This window comes from Calliphora vicina, chromosome 1 (assembly GCF_958450345.1).
Source record: "Calliphora vicina chromosome 1, idCalVici1.1, whole genome shotgun sequence".
NCBI lineage: Eukaryota > Metazoa > Arthropoda > Insecta > Diptera > Calliphoridae > Calliphora > Calliphora vicina.
In genome coordinates, this window is record NC_088780.1 from 35,656,068 (window position 1) to 35,678,771 (window position 22,704).

Below are 22,704 nucleotides of genomic sequence, written 5' to 3' on the forward strand. Positions count from 1 at the left end.
GCATAAATAATGTAAAAGATGTGTCAAATAGAAATCTAATTTAAAAATTTAATAAAATGAACAATTTCTTTTAGTGAAAAAACAAACATTTACATTATTTATAATTATAATTATTATAAAAAACGAATTTGTTTAAGTTTTTTGCGATTTTGATCTTGAAGATGAACAAAAATGTTCCTTATGATATTAGCCTGAGAAAATTATCACTTTTTTGCAAAAATTACACCGAGGCCCGAAATCTTTGGGGGCCCATAAAAAAAGTGCATGACTTTGGGCAAAACTTGGAGACATGGGTCTTTTTTTTGGTCTTTTATCACGTAGTAGTGACTGTATATGGTTATATTTTTTATATTTTGTAAGACACTCATGCATGAAATCATGTGAGTTTCTCAGCTCTCTTCGCTGTATAGGAAGGACTAGAATGTTATTCGTATCGATCTCTCAAGGTCAAGGTCAAATGTCATCTTCCAGAAGGCCAATTGACATTGCCAAGAAATTTGTCGGAAAGCAGTATTACTCTTTGCTCCCTAGATAAAATGTTTCATAAAAAACGTATGTTTTAATATTTTCTGAAAGATATCTCAACATGTTAAGATAGAATCTTATATACCCTTTACCAAATTATACTTCAAAATAAAAATTTAAAATATTTTTATGTAAACAAAAAAAATTTGCAGTTGTTTAATTTTTTGGAAAAAAAAAATTTCGAATTGTTTAATTTGTAATATTTAGCGACAAAAAACTTTTGGTGAAAAAAAAATCGGGTTAAAAAATATCTTTTCCGATTTTGCCCACTGTAGGTCCAAGTTACTATGGTTTTATATACGTCATTGCAAAGTTCTGTTTTTTTCCCTCATATCTCAGCCATTTGTGGACCGATTTTGCTTATTTTAAAAAGCAAGCTTCTCGAAAACATGTCTGACAGAATTATTGAAGATTTGGAAACCGAAGATATCTGAGGTCTTCAGAAAATTGATTTCAAGAGACAGACGGGCATGGCTTAATCGACTCCGCTATCTATAAGGATCCGGAATATACATACTTTATAGGGTCGGAAATGAAAAATGTAGAAATTACAAACGGAATGATAAACTTATATATACCCTTCTCACGAAGGTGAAGGGTATAATAAACCACTTATTTGATTGAAATTATAATTACAATTTAAAAAAAAAAAATTTATAATTCTAATCACTAGTGATGAATTTTTGAACCTTTTGCGGAAACCCTTCCATTAAGGTTTTTATAGTGCTTTGTGTCACTTTGTTCGAACATAAAGGTTTTTATAGATCCATCTCTGTTTAAAATCTACAACACTTTTGGACACCTTTTTGTGATCTGTAATTCTCTTTTAACAAGAGCAAAACATCTCTGCACTGAACTTTTTGGGAAAATTTTCTGCTTTTTAGACCTAAACCTTTCTGCAACATTCCCTCGAGCATCAGCAACATAAAAACATTGACCAGGTATATTTTTGTATAAAAATTGTGTCTTTGGCCTCTAAATTTTTAACAGAGTTCCTGTCAGACACTTTTGAGCCTTGTATGTTTTTAAATCTGCATTGGCTTTAACTTTTCGTACTAAATAGCCCGAGTACTGAACTAACCGGACTGCTTTCTATTTATTGGCTTTAGAACCAGGTTTTCTATAAACGGACAAGTTCTCCCTATACTGTTTAATAACATTGGAATCAGTTTGACGGCAGACTTTTGATTGTTTGGCCAACTTTTTGTATGACCACGTTGGGTTTTGTTGAAAATATTTAATAATTTAAGTACTTTAGCACTTTTTACTCGTCACTCATTTTAATCAGATTAACAAACAAATAAACATAATTGACATTAAACATAATAACTGACATGCTTTACAAACTTGTTAAAAAAAATTCTAATAATACTAGGGTTAAAAGTTTTAATAAAAAACGTGTGTATTTCATTAAAACTTTTTTCGATCTCAGTCTTTATTCTAAACTAGTTGACAGCCCCGGCTTCGTCTGGTAGCATTTACTAATGTTAGTTCTTCAAGTTTCTCCAACCCACATACACCTGTTTGTTCTTATTTATTTGCAAATAAAATATCTAAATTTGTACTTCATACTTTTTTTCAGCCGGAATTTTTGATTTTTTTTTTCTCTACAAACCATGAAAATATCGAATCGAATAAAAAAATCAGCCAAATTGCTCCAGTCGTTCTCACGTGATGCCGTTACATACATGGATCATTTCATTTGTACTAAGGAATTAAGCCTATGAATTCTTTAATGGAAATGGAAATTAAAATTTAACCTTTATTGACCGAAGATACATACTAGATTTTGGTATGTGACCTTACGAGACATTGCAATATAATGGCTCTGAGAGTAATTTTGTTGGTAATTTAGATTCTTAATTTTGAAACATTGAATTATCTTGGAAATTGATAGTTAATAAACACATTCATTAAGTTTTGGATTTGGCCGAATATTTTCCGCCAGATACTAAAATACATTAAAATAAAATATTTTTTAAAACTTGTCAAAAACTTCAGAAATTATGTCGAAAATTAAATCTTCAAAATTTTGTTTTAAATATTTCAAATAAACTTTTCGTGCAGTGCAAAATAAGCACCTGTAATTTAAAATGCAACACAAATAGCGGCATTTGAATCCCATGATATTTGAAATCATTGAAATAAGTCAATTATTATTATTAAGAGTGGAAATGCTTTATCGAGAACGTTTTTAGAGCGAAGATCCAATTGTCAAGGGAATAATTACAAAAGTTATGTTCGCTAATTGTTACAAATATTATGGGAAACCAATAATGCCCATGACTTCAGCATAAATATCATACATACTCACATGTAGTAGTACATGACATTCTATAAATTGGTTAGTCGATTTTTTGTTTGTTTTTAATTTAAATTTTTTGAGTTTTTATTTTCATTTTTTTTTCTACTGCTCTACATGATGATTATGTATGAGAATGTGTCATTCATCAGTAAGTGGCATCGTTTAGAATTCATTCATTTGAATGTTTTGCGGCAAGAAACATGAAAACGTTTTTAACTAATTTACTGATTTTTTTTGTTTGCTTGGATTTTTCTACTATACGCCCCTAAATGTCAAACTTTTGTTTTCATTTTCTCTAATTAATTTGTTCGAAAAAATTGTTGGTCGCTCTGACTTGTATGTAAAGGGTCTTCCAATAGGGACTTTCGAACTTTGACAGTTGATAGAGGCCATATTGTTGGAGCTACATTGAAGTTATTATAAGCAAAGCCGCGCGCGAACATTTGCACAATGTTATATTCCATAAATAGTGGTATCGAAAAGATCTTGCAAACTAATAAAAAATGTCGATGATATCTTAATTTTGATTTAAATAAAGCGCCTAATGAAAGACCCTTTTTATAAAATCACATACACACAATTATTTCTATTTACTTTACAACTGAATTTTTGTCTGAAAAGTTTTAGCAAATTGTTTATTTAATTGTATAAAACAAAGTATTTCTCATTTGAATATTTTGCTTATGAGAATGTATAATAAATAATATAAATTGCACGCATTATTGAAATTAGAACAATTTTGATTTATTTACACAAACAAAAAAAACAAAAATTAAATTTTTGTCTTGTGTTTTTATGGCTTTTGAGATCGATGAACCGCAACAATTTATGGCAAAATGTAAACAAGAAATATTAAATTATTGCAAATTTGTTAGAAATTATTTCATTTTGAAATATAATACAATACAACACAACACAACACAGAGAAGAATTTGTAATAATAGCAACGGAAATTATGGGAAAATATTTGTTTGCATACAATTAGGGTTTGGGGGCCAAACAAAAGGCGGCGACAAAAATTGCAAACAGTTTTATATTTTCCAATTTCCGCTAGATTTTTTTGTTTTGGGAAATATTAGATAGGTTAATTTGTGGTGATTTAAAACCAGGAAAATGATATAAAATAATTGGTATGTATATAGTAAGCCATGCCTTGTAATATCGAAATTATAAAATTAACAAGTTAAAGCATACATACTTTAAGAACAAAATTTTGAGTTGGAATATATTGATGTAACAAACATGTATGTAAGTTGGTGACTTTGGAAAGTAGATTTCAACATACAGATGGACATGGCAATACCGACTCCATTATCTATACCGATCTAGAATATATGTATATACTTTATGGGGTCGTAAATCAAAAATGTGGAAATTACAAACGGAATGACAAACTTATAAGGACTGAGATCGAAAAAAATTTAACATACATACACATATGTTAATAAAAACAAGTAAGAAAGTATGGTCGGTCAAGCCCGACCATATAATACTCTACACTAAGAAAAAGAGCAAAAACATTTTTCTTTTAAAATTTCAATAATTTATATTTTTGAGTGACCAATTATGTACCGATCACCATGAAATTAGGTCGTGTGATTTATATCTATATGAAAGTTTACTATGTTTACTATAGTCTTGGTCCTTGGGCCGAAACAATAATATGTACCAAACTCTGCGCACAAGGTTTACATGGACAGCCAGCCAACCAGACGGACGGACGGACATCGTTTAATCGACTCAGAAAGTGATTCTAAGTCGTTCGGTATACTTTAAGGTGGGTGTTAGACTAATATTTTTGGGCGTTACAAACATCTGCACAAACGCATTATACCCTCCCCACTATGGTGGTGTAGGGTATAATAAAACCACTAAACTTACAGAATTATTACAATTTACAAAAAATATTTTTTATAATGGACGCTAATAGAAAATGTGTTAAGAATTGTGTACTAAATCTTCGGAAATTTCACATTTTTCAATTCTTAAGGCTCTATCTTTATTAGTGTTTATAATCCGGTTAACCGAAAAACCGAGTTTTCTTCGAAATTTCGGTTTTTTGCGAACCGGTAAATTTAAAATGTTGATTTTGAATTAACCGGTTTTTATCACACGGTTAACCGGTTTTTAATACTTGGGATTAAAATTAATAAATCTCATGTTTATATGCATTTTTTATATTCATTGTATATATTATTAGTCTGATTTGAAACCTAAACTGCTGATTTAAAATACAACCCTCTTTAGATTAAAGATTCTAATGATTCTAAATAGTAGAAGACGATGAGTTTACTTTAAAACTTTTTCTGAATAAATTGCTCATACTGAAATTATTAAAAATTAAATTCCGCATAATTCTATAAGTTTAGGCTAAATCTTACTAATGATTCATTAAAAACTTAGTGATGATCTTACCAAACGTTAAATTGAATTCGATGTACATACCTTCCTTCAATAAATTTGACTTCATTAGTGTGTTTTGTTCTTAAAATTTACATTTATTAATCATTTCGTTAGCTTTTCAGAAATATTACAGGATAGACAAAAAACGTTCTAAAATCCATGATTTGAAATATTTTTGAAATCTGATAATGGAGTTTTATTAATTATTTGGTATGATTTATAATGACAAATAATCACAGCTAAGAAGAAGTGCATTTGCATCTTACAGGTCCTTTTTTGGGAATTGTAACATTTTCTGTTTCATATCAGAAAGTTGAGGTGATAATAAATTTTAAAATTATCAAATATTTAGTTCAAAAATAGATTTACATTTTTGGTGGAAATTTAATGAATAAACCAATAATTAAAATTCCATTTGACTAAGATAATAATTTTAAATTTTTACAAAATAAAATGGACTTTGCACTTTTGTATATTAATAGTTATTTATTCCATTCCTGACTACTAAAAACTAAAAATTTTAAAGCTGTGTATACTTTATAGGACATTTTAAGTATTCTACACATATATGACGGTTAACCGGTTTAACCGGTTTTTTCGATGTCGGTTAACCGAAAAACCGGTTTTTTAAAAAGGTCAATTTTCAGTTAACCGACAAACCGATTTTTTAAAAAGTCGGTTTTTTATAAACACTAATCTTTAAGCAATTATTTTATATCTTTTACGAAATATTGTTAAATGTTATAATTTTTTATAAAATAAATATTTTTGAAAATGGTATTAAAGTTTTTCATAAATATGTTTGAATGATCTTTAGAAAATATATTTCATTAAAACAGGTTAACCGTCTTACAAAAACCGGTTTGTCAAAACACCGAAATGTTAAAAAAACTTTCTGCTTTTGGCTCCTAAACTTTTCTACAACATTAACTCGAGCATCAGCAACATAAAAAAATTGACATCAATTTCCGTGCTTCGTCTTTGGCCTCTAAATTTTTAGAAGAGTTTTTGTCGCGAACCTTGAACCTTGTATGTTTTTAAACCTGAATTGGCTTTAACTTTTTGTACCAACTAGTCCGAGTACTGTGATAACCGGATGTGTTGGGAGCTCTTTTGAAAATGCTTTCTATTTATTTGCTTTAGAAACATCATGTGGACCATTCCTTCTACCTGAACCAGGTTTTATATCAGGGAAGCGCAAAAAGAGAAATTGTAGTTTGTGTATGGATTAAAAATAAAACAACATCAAGCAACAGAATGAAATATTTGTATTTTTACGCTCTATTGTTTGCAACTAAATGAGTTATTTGTATTTTTACGCTCTTGCTGTGTGTTTTGTTTACTTTCGGGTTGTGTACGTGTAAGTTCATGAAAATGTTCGTAATCTCAACAATATGAACGCCTACCAATGTTTTATATCAACGGAGAAGTTCTCCCGGTACTGTTTAATAACATTGGAAACAGTTTGATAGCAGACCTATGATAGTTTGGCCAACTTTTTGCAGGACCAAGTTGGGTTTTGTTGAAAATATTTAATAATTTTAGTACGCACTTTTTTCTGGTCACTCATTTTAATCAGATTAGCAACAAATGAACATAATTGACATTAAACATGTTTTAAATCAAATAATTCTTGGGTTAAAAGTTTTAATGAAAAACGTGTCTTAAGAATTTTTCGATCTCAGTCCTTATATACACTTGCCACTCTCATGGTGAAGGATATACAACTTAATATCGAAAATGTTGGGTTTCACAACAATTTTATGTTTGACACCAGCAGGATGGGACATCATATTCAATTCAATTGATTACAAAATCCTTGACAAATATGCAATTAAATTATCTTTATATAATTTAAGTAATTTCCCTTAATTAATAAAAGTAAAAAAGGACTTTAATACAATAGACTTAGCAATTACTTACGTGTCCTTTTAATTACACTACCATCATAAATAATCTTTATCAATTAATTTAATCATAATCAAATATTAAATGTCAATAAAATAAACAAATAACATTTACATATATTTTTAGATAATAAATAGATAATTGTTTGTATGTGCGTAGAGAACAATAAAAAAATAAATTGTATATGCAAACCCATACATACATACATATAAACAAATCACAGGAATTTACGTTTTATATAATAAAATATTCATTAAATAATAAACAAACGAAAAAAACAGAACTCAAAATAAACAAAACAATTGTGTTTCCCTGCCTTCCAGACAATCAACTTTGCCGCAATTACACAATTTTCACGTATATATCTCCCCAACTTTATTTAAATGTCAAAACCATTAGATTCATCGTCGAGAGACAAACAAAAACAAAAGGAAATTGATGAGAGAGGAAAGTTTTTTACACACGTATGTATGTACAAACGAATACAATTATACGAAAGCCAGTGCTTGAATTGACAACACACATTTGGACATTACCAAAACAAAAAAACATTGCATACTTTCCATGGAGTACACACATCCCAGCAGCTAAGCAAGTAGTCAATGTATCCCTTGGCTGATTCCAATTTATATATTTTAGAACATTTAACACGTATGTGCTTTAGTATTGCAGAGAGAAGTCAATTTGTTACTTTATACATCCCAGGTAATCGAGTGGGTAGAGAATTGTCACTTAAGTGTCTCTAAGTAATCTAGAGTGTAGTCACTTTAAAAGTTTATTTAGTTCTACACATTTTTGTGAGTAATTCGTACAAACTGGTTTTATATAAAATGTTTTGATATAATTCTCATACAGTTTATTTTCTTGTGAAGGCAATTGTCCCTTTAGTATCTCAATGTAACCTAAAGTGTAGTCACTTTAAACGTTTATTTTGTACTTCACTTTAGAAAGTAGTTTTTAAAGGATGGTTTTACAAACAATCGGTTATCGTACTGTCTATGAGATGTCTTTTTAACTGACTATTTGAGGTCAATAAAAACCCGTAAATGTAGCTGATCAAGTAACCAGTTAGGTAGCTAGTAAGGTAACTGACTCTATGTAACTATTATGTGAATTCACTGCGTTGACTACTTTGGACCAGCTATTAGACAGTCTCACTGTAATACAAATTGATGCCCTGCTTAGGACTTGCACGTGTTAAAATAACAAGTCACGTAGCTATTGAAGTAACTAGTTGTCACCCTAAATCATAGGTAAAATTACTAGTTGTGGACAGTCTTCTAGAACTGCTGGACTAAAAGTTCGAAAGAATTTATTCTTAATACAATTTTAAAAATCAAATTAATTCATTTCTCTTAACCATTCCATTGAAGAATTCATTACGAATTATTTACTAAGCATAAGGAGTGAGATCGAAAAATTCTTAACACACGTTTTTCATTACATTTTTTAACCCAAGTATTATTTGAATTTTTTTTTGTTCAAGTTACCTTTGAAAAACATGTCAGTTATTATGTGTAATGTCAATTATATTAATTTTTTTGTTAATCTGATTAAAATGAGTGACCAGAAAAAAGTGCGTACTGAAATTATTAAATATTTTCAACAAAACCCAACTTGGTCTTACAAAAAGTTGGCCAAGCATACAAAGGTCTGCCGTCAAACTGTTTCCAATGTTATTAAACAGTACCGGGAGAACTTGTCAGTTGATAGAAAACCTGGTTCAGGTAGAAGGAATGGTCCACATGATGTTTCTAAAGCCAAAAAAATAGAACGCATTTTCAAAAGAGCTCCCAACACATCCGGTAGGAAAGCAGCCCGGTTAGCTCAGTGCTCGGACTATTTGGTACGAAAAGTTAAAGCTAATGCAGGTTTAAAAACATACAAGGCTCAAAAAGTTCCTGACAGGAACGCTACTAAAAATTTAGAGGCCAAAAACAGAGCACGGAAATTGAAGTCAAGTTTTATAAAAAAATATTCTTGCTGCATAATGGATGACGAAACGTATGTTCTGGCAGATTTTTCGCAACTTCCAGGTCAAAAATTTTATGTTGCTGATGCTCGAGGGAATGTTGAAGAAAAGTTTAGGACCCAAAAGCAGACAAAATTTCCCAGAAAGTTCTTGGTATGGCAAGCAATATGCAGTTGCGGCAAAAGAAGCCACTCATTTGTTACAACGGGCTCTATAAATACCGAAATTTACATCAAGGAATGTTTACAAAAAAGGCTGCTTCCATTCATAAGACTTCATAATGTGTCCACTTATTTTTGGCCTGACTTGGCATCCTGTCACTATGGCAAACAAGCCCTTGAGTGGTACAAGAACAATAATGTGGTATTTGTACCAAGAGAGGCAAATCCTCCAAACTGCCGGAGCTAAGGCCAGTGGAGAGATATTGGGCTCTTGTTAAAAGAGAATTGAAGAGTACAAAAAAGGTGTCCAAAAGTGTGGTAGATTTTAAACGGAGATGGACTACATGTTCGAGCAAAGTGACAGAAAGCACTATAAAAACGTTAATGGAAGGGTTTCCGAAAAAGGTTCAAAATTTCATCACTAGTGATTAAAACTATAAAAATAATTTTTTTTGTAAATTGTAATAATAATTTCAATCAAATAAAAAAAAAATTAAAGCTGTAAGTTTAGTGGTTTCTTTTTTATAAACATATATGTATGTTAAGAATTTTTCGATCTCACTCCTTAAGTACTTCAAACGTATTGAATTAATTTTTTTGAGAATTCATTCTTTATAGAATTAATTCTTTATTATTAAATGATTCAATTCAAATATATTACTATCTAAAATCTATCTATTAAAAGGTTTAAGACAAAAACAAAACAGAAAAAAGAAAAAAACTGTTCATGCAATTTGCATCAGATTTGAATTAACCAACATTTAATCATTCATTTATGAATGAATTGCATTATGAATAATAAAATCTATTCAAATAAATACCTTTCATAAAGTTGGAATGAGTTGATGAAGTTTATAATTGTGAATTAAGATTTTAAATTGAATTAATTAATTCAAAGTTCTGGTTAGTACGTGTGTTACTAAATTACATTAGGGATAACAATGAATGCAAAGATCTGTAAAATAGTACAGCATATATACTGTGCATCGCACAGTGTGGCAGAATCAAAATTTTTTGAAAATAAATTTGTATAAATTGTTTTAATATTAATAAAATATGTAATATGTAATAAAATCTTTATTTATTAACAAAACTCAATGAAATTGTCAACGTTTTTTTAATTTGTCATGCTAAATAACAAAATGTAAAAAAACTTGTCAAAAGGTCAAAGGAAATCCTGAAATTCCTATAAATTGAAGCGAAAATACCAAAAATGCTATTTTTAGGGTCCACATTTCCTACGGGGCTAGGAAAATACTTTGGGGATAAATAGAGAACACATCAAGGTTTTCAACGCTGTTCTTATCCCAGCTATGGGATTTTAGAACATGTGGCCCAATTTGAAATTTTGAAAAAAAGGTAAAATTCCGAGGGGCCTTGGAGCGACATATTCGAAAAATAGGACATTTTTTTATACAAAAATGTTCTCCGTGTTCTTAAAGAAAGTTTTTTTTAAATAAAAAAAGAGTTAAGTCATCTTTTCGCCCAAAAAACAACCAAAATCGATATTGCTCCGAAATATTTTGTATATTATTGGTAATTTAGTTGTCTAATCAACAAAAAAGTACATTCGGTCCAAAAGTACGACCTACATATATTTTTTTAAAAAGTGGACCAAGGTATGGTAAAATTTTAAAATTTAAATTTTGAAATGCCTATTTCAAGACGTAGACGAGTGATTTCCAAAATAAAAATCTTTGAAATTGGATGGAAAACAAAAAAAATGCCACGTGTTTAAAAATTTTTCATGTCGAAGATACCCTATTTCGAACCCCTTGAGCATTTGTAAGGCCCATTTTAATAACTTAAATTAGAATACTGCTGGGCTACGCCCACAAACAATTTTGACCCTGTCCCACTGTACGATATCAACCGATTCGCAGACAAGTTTACAAGATTTTTATACTCATCCCAGTATACTCAGAGTTGGATTCCATATGTACTTTAACTCTAAGTACACATATTTTCCTTTGTATTTTACAAAATTTAAGTCCAACTAAATTCTATGAAAAACATACATATATGTAGATGTAATAAATATCTTATTTGAAAAGCATTTACATAAACACTAGATCATAATAAACATAATGAGGTCCCACATGTAGGTTTGCTTTTTATAGTTGTTCCTAATAATTCAATATAAACAAATTTCTTGTTGATATTCCACAGAATTTTCTTACATTTTCTATGATTTAGTGCACAAAATTGAGATATTTTTTTTTGTGGAATTCTAAAAAAAAATGTTTTATTTAATCCACAATAAAACTTTTTATGACCCCAAATTTTCTTTTCAACACCCCAAACCATTGTGTTATGGGTATTACGTGCGAGCATATTTATGGACTTGCATTATTAATATGTAAATTTTTGGAAATGATGTAAGACATTATTTGCCATTCACACACACGAATTTTCCTACGCATATTTATTTACCGTATAGACATACTCTCGTACATATGTCTAGATAAATATATTCACACGCAACAAATTTAGACAGTTGTATAAAAAGAAAATAATTGAAATCTTTATGATTACGCTGACATTTACTCACATGCAAAATAGTTGGCTGCGTTATGTGATGGCCATTAACAAAGGTCAAGGCATCGGTGTGTAGGGGTGTTACGGTGCAGACACCCTCAACTAGAGATATTAAACAATGACGGGGTTGTATGGAGGGTCCGAATAATTGCAGGCAATTTGTATTGGCTGAGCCGACCTGTGCAGAGAATAAGGACAAAATAAGGTTAATAAGAATAATAATAAATATTGTATAATAATAATATTGTATAATAATATTTTTATTATCTTACCTCAATTGGATCATTTCCTAATTTAATACGTCTACCGCCATCACCGCTATGCGTTACTTCAACTAGCATTGGTCCCTCTCTGTCTTGTGATATATTATTGGTCCCATTAGCAGCTCCCAAAGGCTTTTTCTTACGTCTACGCGGCTGTGAATCAGCTGGACGTCTTCTCACGTGAAACATGATGGAACCTAAAATTTAGAAAAAAATAAATAAATTTAAAACATCAGTTATAAAACTTTAAACAATTTACGAGTTAAATTCATTTTTCCTGGAAAATCTAATAATTTTTCCCAAATATCTTTATAAATTTCTGAGGAAAAAGTCTTTCTAACGAGAGCTTTTAAAAACGACTAATAATTTTAAGTGCAATTTGTGTGAGTTTTTTTTCTCTCAAATTTTCATTATTTTTGTTGGAAAGAAGATGATGCACAAACTGTCAAACAAAATTTTTGCTACTTTATTTTATGAGAAGTTTGCCCGTTTTGTTTTTTAATGGAAATTTGAAAAACAAAAAAAAAAATATTATAAAAACAAAAACAACAGCAAGCCGCAGCAATATAGTAGCAGAAGTGTATAAAATTGAATCACATCCAATTTAGTTGAAGTTGTGATATTGAATACAGTGCAGAGTAGGAAATGTAAGTACTAAAGACAATGATTTGACATGTGAAATAAGAAGCTACGATATGGATTCAAAATTCCAATAATGCACAGAGAAAACTGATTCGTAGTAGCAACCGAATTTGTTGCCAATCGAATGATTCTGCCTTAGTGACCGAAAGTTTGATTGCTTTAACCGAAATTCTTCGTTATCTATTGATTTTCTGTGTGCAACCATATCATTCGATTGACAATTAATTCGGATGCTATTATGGATTTGTAATCTCTGTGTATGTAGTATAGGTTTAGCATAGGGTGCTAGTGCAGTGATATACTTCTTTAATTTCCCCTTTACTGTACTTATTGTACGAAACATTGAAACAAAACAAACTTTTATTTTTTGCCAAAAACTTTTGTTGTACTGCCATAAAAACTATGACAATATGCAGCATCATCAATTTTTAGTTTTATTTTTGTTAGACTTTTTTAAGTTTTTACAAAAACTAATGTCAATTTATACACACGTACAGACGGTCACACGTACATATGTATGTGAATAGTGTATGCAAAAGTTGTATGAAGTAAAATTGAAGGAGGTACAGTTTCATACTACGAAGTTAGCTATCAAACATTATTTTAATCGTCCAGTTAAACCTCCAAAATCTTCGCACTTTTGAAATTTTCGGTAATTTCAAAGTCGTAAATTGGTAACATTTTTTTTTAAATTATTTCTTTAGAAAAACATTTTGTATTCTATTTTCTAATGTTTAATTTCAGATTGTTGCTTTGGGTTGCTATTATAATTGAAAATTTCATCTCATCGTATATTCTGTTCCAAAATGAAGCGTAGCCCAGAGATAGCTTTCTGCATCGATCGCAACAAATAGTAGTCGGACGGGCCACAGTCTGGACTATAAAGCGGGTGAGGCAAAACTTCCCAACCACTTCATTCTAAATACTTTTTAACAGTTATTGCAACATGTTCCGAGCGTTGCCATGATGGAATATTACGGTTTTATGTCTGGGCGTTTTTCGGGTAAATCTCGCTTCAAACTAATCAGTTGAGCTCGGTACAGGATCCCTGTGATGATCTGATCAGATTTCAGCATCTCATAATTTATAGGTCACTTCCTTTTGATCCCACCAAATACAGAACATTACTGGTTGCCCGGGCTTCACGTACGATCTCTTACGTTACGGGTTATTGAAATGCATCCATTTTTCATCGCAAGTAATAATTCGGTTTCTTTTTATAGAGTTTACGCATCATTTCGGACATGCAACATCATCTTTCAAGGTCTCTCAGCATCAATTCGTATGTTAGCCAATTTCCCTGCTTTTGGATGAAGCCCGCTATTCGCAAACATTTTGAAATTGCTACTTGAGTAGCTCGCAATTATTTCGCAAGCTCTTGTTTAGTTTTACAACAATCTTTATGGAGTAATGTCATCAATTCTTAGTCTTCAAACTTGGCTGGCTGGACGATCTTTGTCTTCCGTGTCAAACCATATCTCGCAGGTTTGTTGAGCAATCGGTGTGCTTCAGCTGCACTTTTTTTCAAATTAAAGAAGAAAAGCAAAACTTCCCGCATATGACGATTCGTTGTTACAAATTTCAACATTGTTGGTTACTCAATAATGTTCAATAACTAAGTGAGAATAAATGACAGATATGTACCCTTCGAAATGACATATAAGTTATTAAAAACAAAAATCTCGTTCAAAAGATAATAACTCCGTCGTAATTAATATGGCAACTATTTATCCTGAACTCAGTTTAAACTTTAAACTGTTCGCTTGGGATATCTAGGTATAATTTTTAATTGAAAATTATTAGAGTAATACCGAATATTAGGTTGCGGATTAAGCCAAAAATCAAAGTTACTTAATACAACTTTGGCAAACTAAACATAGATTATCTTGGTTAAAAATGCTATGATTTAATAACTTGTTATTAAACTTTAATAACTTTTTAAAGTTAAAGCTGATTTAAAAACAAGTAAGAGAGCTATATTCGGCTGTGCCGAATATTATATACCTTTCATCAAATTATACTTTAAAATACAAATTTTAAATATTTTTAGGTAAACAAAGTTTATTTTTTTTTCCAAAGTTGTTTGGAAATTTTTTTTCCAATTGTTATTTTAATTTTTTTCTTTAAATTTTAAAAAAAAATTTTTGTTATTTATATATTTTTATACCCTTCAGCTTCGTGAGAAGGGTATATATAAGTTTGTCATTCCGTTTGTAATTTCTACATTTTTCATTTCCGACCCTATAAAGTATATATATTCTGGATCCTTATAGATAGCGAAGTCGATTAAGCCATGTCCGTCTGTCTGTCTGTCTGTTGAAATCAATTTTCTGAAGGCCCCAGATATCTCCGGGATCCAAATCTTCAACAATTCTGTCAGATATACTTTCGAGAATTTTGCTATTTAAAATCAGCAAAATCCGTCCATAAATAACGGAGATATGAGCAAAAATCCGAGACAACCTCTGAAAATTTCATCAAAAAACACAATGTATTGCATGCTTTGACAAAAAAGTAACAAAACGTATGGTTGGATGTGCAAGCTTTGCGTATTTTGTTTTTTTTTTGTGTTTTGTTTCTTTTGGCGTTGTTGTTGTTTTTTATACAACTAAACTTTTGTTTGGTTGTGTGTTGGTTTTTTTGACAAAAAATCAACAAATCGTATGTTTGAATGTGCATGCTTTGCGTATTTTGTTTTTCTTTTGTGTTTTGTTTCTTTTGGCGTTGTTGTTTTTTATACAATTAAACGTATGTTTGGATGTGTGTTGGTTTGATTGCCTTGCGTATTTTGTTTTTGTTTTTTCTTTTGGTGTTCTGTTGCGTTTGGCGTTGTTGTAGTTTTTTGTGTTCTTGATAAATTTAGGATGCTGTACGCTGAAAGTGGGCAATGTACATACACCCAGCGGCGAAATTTTTGAGGCCTTCAGCTATAAGGCCTTCTGTAAGACCTTCCTAGACCTTTTTTTAGATCCAGTACTCATGCTCGCTTGCCTTCTCAGGAAGACCTTATGGAAGGCCTACCTGCTCCCTTCTTTTTATTGGTACAAAAAAAGTACAAGCACAAAATACCGTTAAAAAATCACATTCCAAAGACAAAACAACAAACACAAAATAAAATGCAAAAAGTGAAAAGAAAAAAGAAGTAAACTTAAAATAGTTTTGCTTAAATTCTTTGACAACGCGGTTGTGCGTTGTGTGAATTTTTTACGAGTTTTTATTATAAACAAATTAAAATAATTTGTAATATGTTTAATTTTTAAAGGTAATTATTAAAATTACCTTTAGAAATGACAGTTTTTTAAATAATTGTGACAGCTATTCAAATAATATACAAAAGGCCTGATAACAAGCCTGTGAAGAAGGCCTACTACCAGGCCTGTTGAAGAAGACCTTCTATCAGGCCTGTTGAAGAAGGCCTTGGCTGGCTAGGACATCGTGTGTAAAAAATATATGAGTATGGAATGGAGCAATGAGGCCTTGTGTCTGATAAATAAGGCCTTCCAGAAGGCCTGCTTACTACTTCTTTTCGCCGCTGGGCATATATACTAATTATAAAAAATAATAATGCATCCACAACAAAGGTGAAGGGTATATAAGATTCGGCATAGCCGAATATAGCACTCTTACTTGTTTTTTTTTAAAAAATTCGGTTTAAAAAATATTTTGACCCATTGTAGGTCCAACTTACTATGGTCTTATATACGTCGTTGCAAAGGTCTTTCAAATATCTGTCATTAGATATCCATATTGTCTATATTAATGACTTAGAAATCCAGATATAGGTCAAAAATCGAGGTTGTCCTGGTTTTTTCCTCATATCTCAGCCATTTGTGGACCGATTTTTCTGATTTTAAATAGGAAACTTCTCGAAAGCATGTCTGACAGAATTATTCAAGATTTGAATGCCGAAGATATCTGGGGTCTTCAGAAAATTGATTTCAACAGACAGACGGGCATGGCTTAATTAGAGTTTGCTATATAATAATTTGGTTTAAACCCAAACACTTTTAGCCCTGCTTAATCCTGTCTTTAAATCCTTGCTCAACTTAAACTTAACACTATGAAACTTGACTTTTATTGATAAATCTGTGTAGTGTTTTTTAAATCTTTATCATATTATAATCACTAGGCGAGAGATTTTATGTCATTCATTTAGTTTTTTTAAAAATGTTAAATACTAAAACACCATTTAAAGCTTCAAACAAATAAAAAAATATATCAATGGAAATAAAATTGAAATAAAAACAATAAAATAAATCTGAATAAACAGCACAATACTAGACCAATAATAACAATTTGTGTTAATTTTACGAATACAAAAAAAACAAGTAAGAAAGTATGGTCGGTCAAGCCCGACCATATAATACCCTACACTAAGTAAAAGAGCAAAAAAATGTTTCTTTTAAAATTTCAATAATTTATATTTTTGAGTGATTTTCGGAAGTGGGGTTATATGGGTGCTATGACCAATTATGGACCGATCACCATGAAATTAGGTCGTGTGATTTATGTCTATTTTAAAGTTAACTATGTTGAATTTTGTGTGTTTACCAACATTTTTAAGCGATTTATGCACGTTAAAGTGATTTTCGGAAGCGGGTCTATATGGGAGCTATGACTAATTATGGACCGATCGTAAAAAAATTTGGTGACATGAATTTTGTGTATATAAAACTTATTTGGAGCGGAATTTGTGGAGATACATTCATAAATTAAACATTTATGACCGATAAAGTCCAATTTCAGGAGGACATTTGTATGGGGGCTAGGTGAAATAGTGGACCGATTTCAGCCAGTTTCAATAGGCTTGGTCCTTGAGCCGAAAAAATAATATGTACCAAATTTGATCGAAATATCTTCCAAATTGCGACCTGTACTCTGCGCACAAGGTTTACATGGACAGCCAGCCAGCCAGCCAGCCAGTCAGCCAGCCGACCAGACGGACGGACGGACGGACGGACATCGCTTAATCGACTCAGAAAGTGATTCTAAGTCGATCGGTATACTTTAAGGTGGGTGTTAGACTAATATTTTTGGGCGTTACAAACATCTGCACAAACGCATAATACCCTCCCCACTATGGTGGTGTAGGGTATAAACATACAAAATAACGAGTGTTATAACGCGAAAAACGTCATCAATATTTAACGAAGCGTAAAAATTCTATGGGAAAAACAGAAAATGTTATTTTACAAGATATGTACAACAAAAAAAAAGTGTGGAAACAAAATATTGATTTGATTTTTAATGAAGTGTACAAATACAAAAATAAAGTAAAATAAAAAAAGCGTGAAAATGTAAAAAAGTTACAACAAATTTAAGGATTTTAAAATGTAAATGGGAGTAGGGTTGGGGATATTTATTTCAAATGAAATTTATATGAATAATACAGTACAAAATACTGGAAAATTTTATGTAATTCCAGGAAAACATTTAACATTTGAAAATATCAAGGTTATTTTGGGTTGTTGCCTTTAGCATTAAGCTATTGGTGATGATTTTGAGAAACATGAATATATTAAAGAATTTTCGGTGTTATAAAACTTATGGAATTTTTTTTGGAGTTTGGAATGGAAAATAACATTAAACAAGCCATAGAGAATAGACATAGAGCAGAAACTCTCCTGTCAAAGACCTAACTCTGTTGTCAGAAACCTAAGTGGTGAGAATGTATTAGTAAAAACAAGTAAGAGTGCTATATTCCGCTATGCCGAATCTTATATACCCTTCACCTTTGTTGTGGATGCATCATTATTTTTTATAATTAGTATATAGGTATGTATGTACATTGCCCACTTTCAGCTTACAGCATCCTAAATTTATCAAGAACACAAAAAACCACAACAACGCCAAACGAAACAGAACACCAAAAGAAAAAACAAAAACAAAATACGCAAGGCAATGAAACCAACACACAACCAAACATACGTTTAATTGTATAAAAAACAACAACAACGCCAAAAGAAAAACAAAATACGCAAAGCATGCACATTCAAACATACGATTTGTTGATTTTTTGTCAAAAAAACCAACACACAACCAAACAAAAGTTTAGTTGTATAAAAAACAACAACAACGCCAAAAGAAACAAAACACAAAAAAAAACAAAATACGCAAAGCTTGCACATCCAACCATACGTTTTGTTGTTTTTTTGTCAAAGCATGCAATACATTGTGTTTTTTGATGAAATTTTCAGAGGTTGTCTCGGATTTTTGCTCATATCTCCGTTATTTATGGACGGATTTTGCTGATTTTAAATAGCACAATTCTCGAAAGTATGTCTGACAGAATTGTTGAAGATTTGGATCCCGGAGATATCTGGGGCCTTCAGAAAATTGATTTCAACAGACAGACAGACGGACAGACAGACAGACAGACAGACAGACAGACAGACAGACAGACAGACAGACAGACAGACAGACAGACAGACAGACAGACAGACAGACAGACAGACAGACAGACAGACAGACAGACAGACAGACAGACAGACAGACAGACAGACAGACAGACAGACAGACAGACAGACAGACAGACAGACAGACAGACAGACAGACAGACAGACAGACAGACAGACAGACAGACAGACAGACAGACAGACAGACAGACAGACAGACAGACAGACAGACAGACAGACAGACAGACAGACAGACAGACAGACAGACAGACAGACAGACAGACAGACGGACATGGCTTAATCGACTCCGCTATCTATAAGGATCCAGAATATATATACTTTATAGGGTCGGAAATGAAAAATGTAGAAATTACAAACGGAATGACAAACTTATATATACCCTTCTCACGAAGCTGAAGGGTATAAAAACTATGTGAAAACAAAAACAACACTCGTATGTGTGATTATTTTTAATTAATTTCTATACCCTTCACCTTCGTGAGAAGGGTATAAGTTTGTCATTCCGTCTGTAATTTCTACATTTTCCATTTCCCACCCTATACAGTATATATATTCTGGATCCTTATAGATAGCGGAGTCGATTAAGCCATGTCCGTCCGTCAGTCTGTTGAAATCAATTTTCTGAAGACCCCAGATATCTTCGGGATTCAAATCTTCAATAATTCTGTCAGACATGCTTACGAGAAGTTTGCTATTTAAAATCAGCAAAAATCGGTCCACAAATGGTTGAGCATGAGGAAAAAACCAGGACAACCTTGATTTTTAACCTATTTTTGACCTATATCTGGATTACTAAGTCATTAATATAGACAATATGGATATCTAATGATAGATATTATAAAGACATTTGCAATGACGTATATAAAACCATAGTAAGTTGGACCTACAATGGGTCAAAATCGGAAAAATATTTTTAACCCGATTTCTTTTTTCACCAAAAGTTTTTTTTCGATAAATATAACAAAAAAATTAAAAACAAAAAAAAAAATTTAAAAAAAAAAATTTAATTTTAAAAATTTAAAAAACAATTCGAAATTTTTTTTTTCCAAAAAATTAAAAAACTGCAAAAAAATAAATTTTGTTTACCTAAAAATATTTAAAATTTTTATTTTGAAGTATAATTTGGTGAAGCTCTCTTAATTGTTTTTTTTGAGTTTTTTTCAAGTTTCCGCTCTATGTTTCTCTATGATATAAGCCACCAAAGCAATTCCACTCAAGATTTCAAACGATTAAGCAATTGAGATTTATGCTCGTTAAAGTGATTTTCAGAAGTCGGCCCTGTTGGGGACCTATGACTAATTATGGACCGATTATTATAAAATTAGATGATATGACTTCCATAAAAATAGAACTTATTTGGAGCGAAATATTTGTAGATAACTATATAAATTAAAAATGCATGCCCGATAAAGTCCTATTTCAGGAGGACATTTGTATGGGGGCTAAGTGAAATAATGGGCCAATTTCAGCAATATTAATTTCATTCTTGGACGAAAAAAAACGCATGTTCATATTTGATAGAAATATCTTCAAAATTGCTACCTGTACTTTGCGCACAAGGTTTACATGGACAACTAGCGAGCCAGCCAGGTGGACGCAGAAAGTGATTCTGCGTCGATCGGTATACTTTAAGGTGGATGCATAATACCCTCACCGCTATGGTGGTGTAGGGTGTAAAAATGTTAAAGTGGAATTATTGCGGGTTGTTATGACCTCCACATTTTGTTTACTTGAAACATTTGGTGCCCCTAACAAAAACATAGAAAATACCTTTGGGAATAATTACCTACAACACCTCTATATAAAGAATATTCAAGGAGAGAGATACGAGAAAAATTGTAATTGTCTCTCTTGTGATTGTTATGACACAAATGACCATTAAAATTTCCAGAAGAAAATTGAGAAGGAGCAAGAATGAATAAAAGTGATTGCCATTAAAGTAAAAATGCTGTCATTTAATACAGTTTTTCTAAGTGGAGATTGAATTGAAATATTTTTGATTATCCAACAAATGAAATACTCTGGGGGGATTTAATTACCAGATTACAACAGAGAAGGAGTACAAATTAATTGTAGTGATTGTTTTCAAAATGAGAAACCCATCATAAAATAAGAGAGTGGGTCAATAAGTCACTCAAATTAAAATAGAGCTTCGAATTAATTTATTCAATTGGATTTTACTTCATTAAAATCTTAATTCTCAATTAAAAAATGTCAGCCATTTATTCCATAAATCCATTTCCAACTAATTCCTACAACTTTGCCTCAGAGAGTAAATCAAAATTCCGAACTGTTTGCATGATATGAACCAGAGAAACTTATCTCTTTTATGCAAAAATGACACCGAGGTCCCAAATCTTTGGTGGCCTATAATAAAGTGCAAAACTGGGAGATACGGCTCTTTTTTTGGTTCTTTATCACGTACTGGTGTCCGTATATGGTTATATTTCCATGACTTAAAAAATTACACTCAGTCTTATCTAAGTCTGTTTTGTAATATATTTGCATTGAAGGAAAATTAAATGCTTCAATAAAGCTATTTTGTGAATTTGAATTAAAGAAACTTTGAATGATTCATTAAGGAATTAATTATATAAAGAAGGAATTCTTAAAGGAATGATTTCAATACATTTGAAATACAAATTAATTAAGCCTATGAATTAATTCGTAATGAATTGATTATGGAATGGTTAAGAGATAACTTTTAATTTGATTTCGAAAATGGAATTAAGAATTAATTCTTTCGAGCATTTTAATTGAAACACTAGAAAGTTAACCTTTAAAATTACCATAATACAGATAAAGTAAGAGAAAATAAATATTTTAAAACAGTAATTTTTACCAAGATGTGATTTTTAACATTAAAATAGAGAAAAGTTATTATTCTTAAAGTTATTGGATACCAAACCTAAATATGTAAATGCAATTGTTTCAAAGAAAAACAAATTGTTCCTTTTATGTTAGCTTAACAAAAATACTTAATAATACCAGGAAATGGTTCAGTATTTTTTAACCTTATAAAAAACCCCTGAAGCGGTATGATTTGCATTTTTTTCTTTTTAACCAAAAAGCTATTGACAACAGAACTATAAAATTTGTAAACAGCAAGATTTATTTGAATAAGGACACAATGTTTCAGTTTCAAACCTGTACTACTCATTTACTACACAGTATATCCTTATAAAAAGAAAATTAACCATAAATGAAATCCTTGATGGTTGACATTTTGCAAACAGGTAAAACAAATACAAAGTTCACAGAGTGTGTACGTGTGTTTTTGATAAAGTGCAATATAACAATGACCTGACAGAACAAACACTCACTCATTCATACACTTGCCGCTCATTCACTCCCCCCTTTTAAACTTTTTAATTGTTTTTACAATAGACAGACGGACAGCGGGACATATGTATGACGCATATATGCTTGGATGGATGGACGGACGGAAATAGATTTATACCCACAACAATAGAAAAAACCTACACTTTCATTTCAGCAAAAACAAAGGAAAAAAGTAAGTAAAATTTAACATTTCAACAATAATGGGAAAAACTTCAACTATTCGCAGTAA

At 31.0% G+C, this 22,704-nt stretch overlaps 1 protein-coding gene across 3 annotated transcripts in view; it reads right to left on the minus strand.

The window, feature by feature from the left end:
* The window catches only part of cno (canoe), a 188,322-nt gene that overhangs the window by 23,966 nt on the left and 141,652 nt on the right, over positions 1–22,704 (minus strand). For all 3 annotated transcript variants that reach the window (XM_065508390.1, XM_065508382.1, XM_065508398.1), the window contains exons 7-8: positions 12,085–12,272; positions 11,826–11,990 (exon numbers count right to left, since the gene is read on the minus strand). In XM_065508390.1, coding sequence (XP_065364462.1) covers positions 11,826–11,990; positions 12,085–12,272 — 353 coding nt within the window. The remainder of the gene's footprint in view (positions 1–11,825; positions 11,991–12,084; positions 12,273–22,704) is intronic.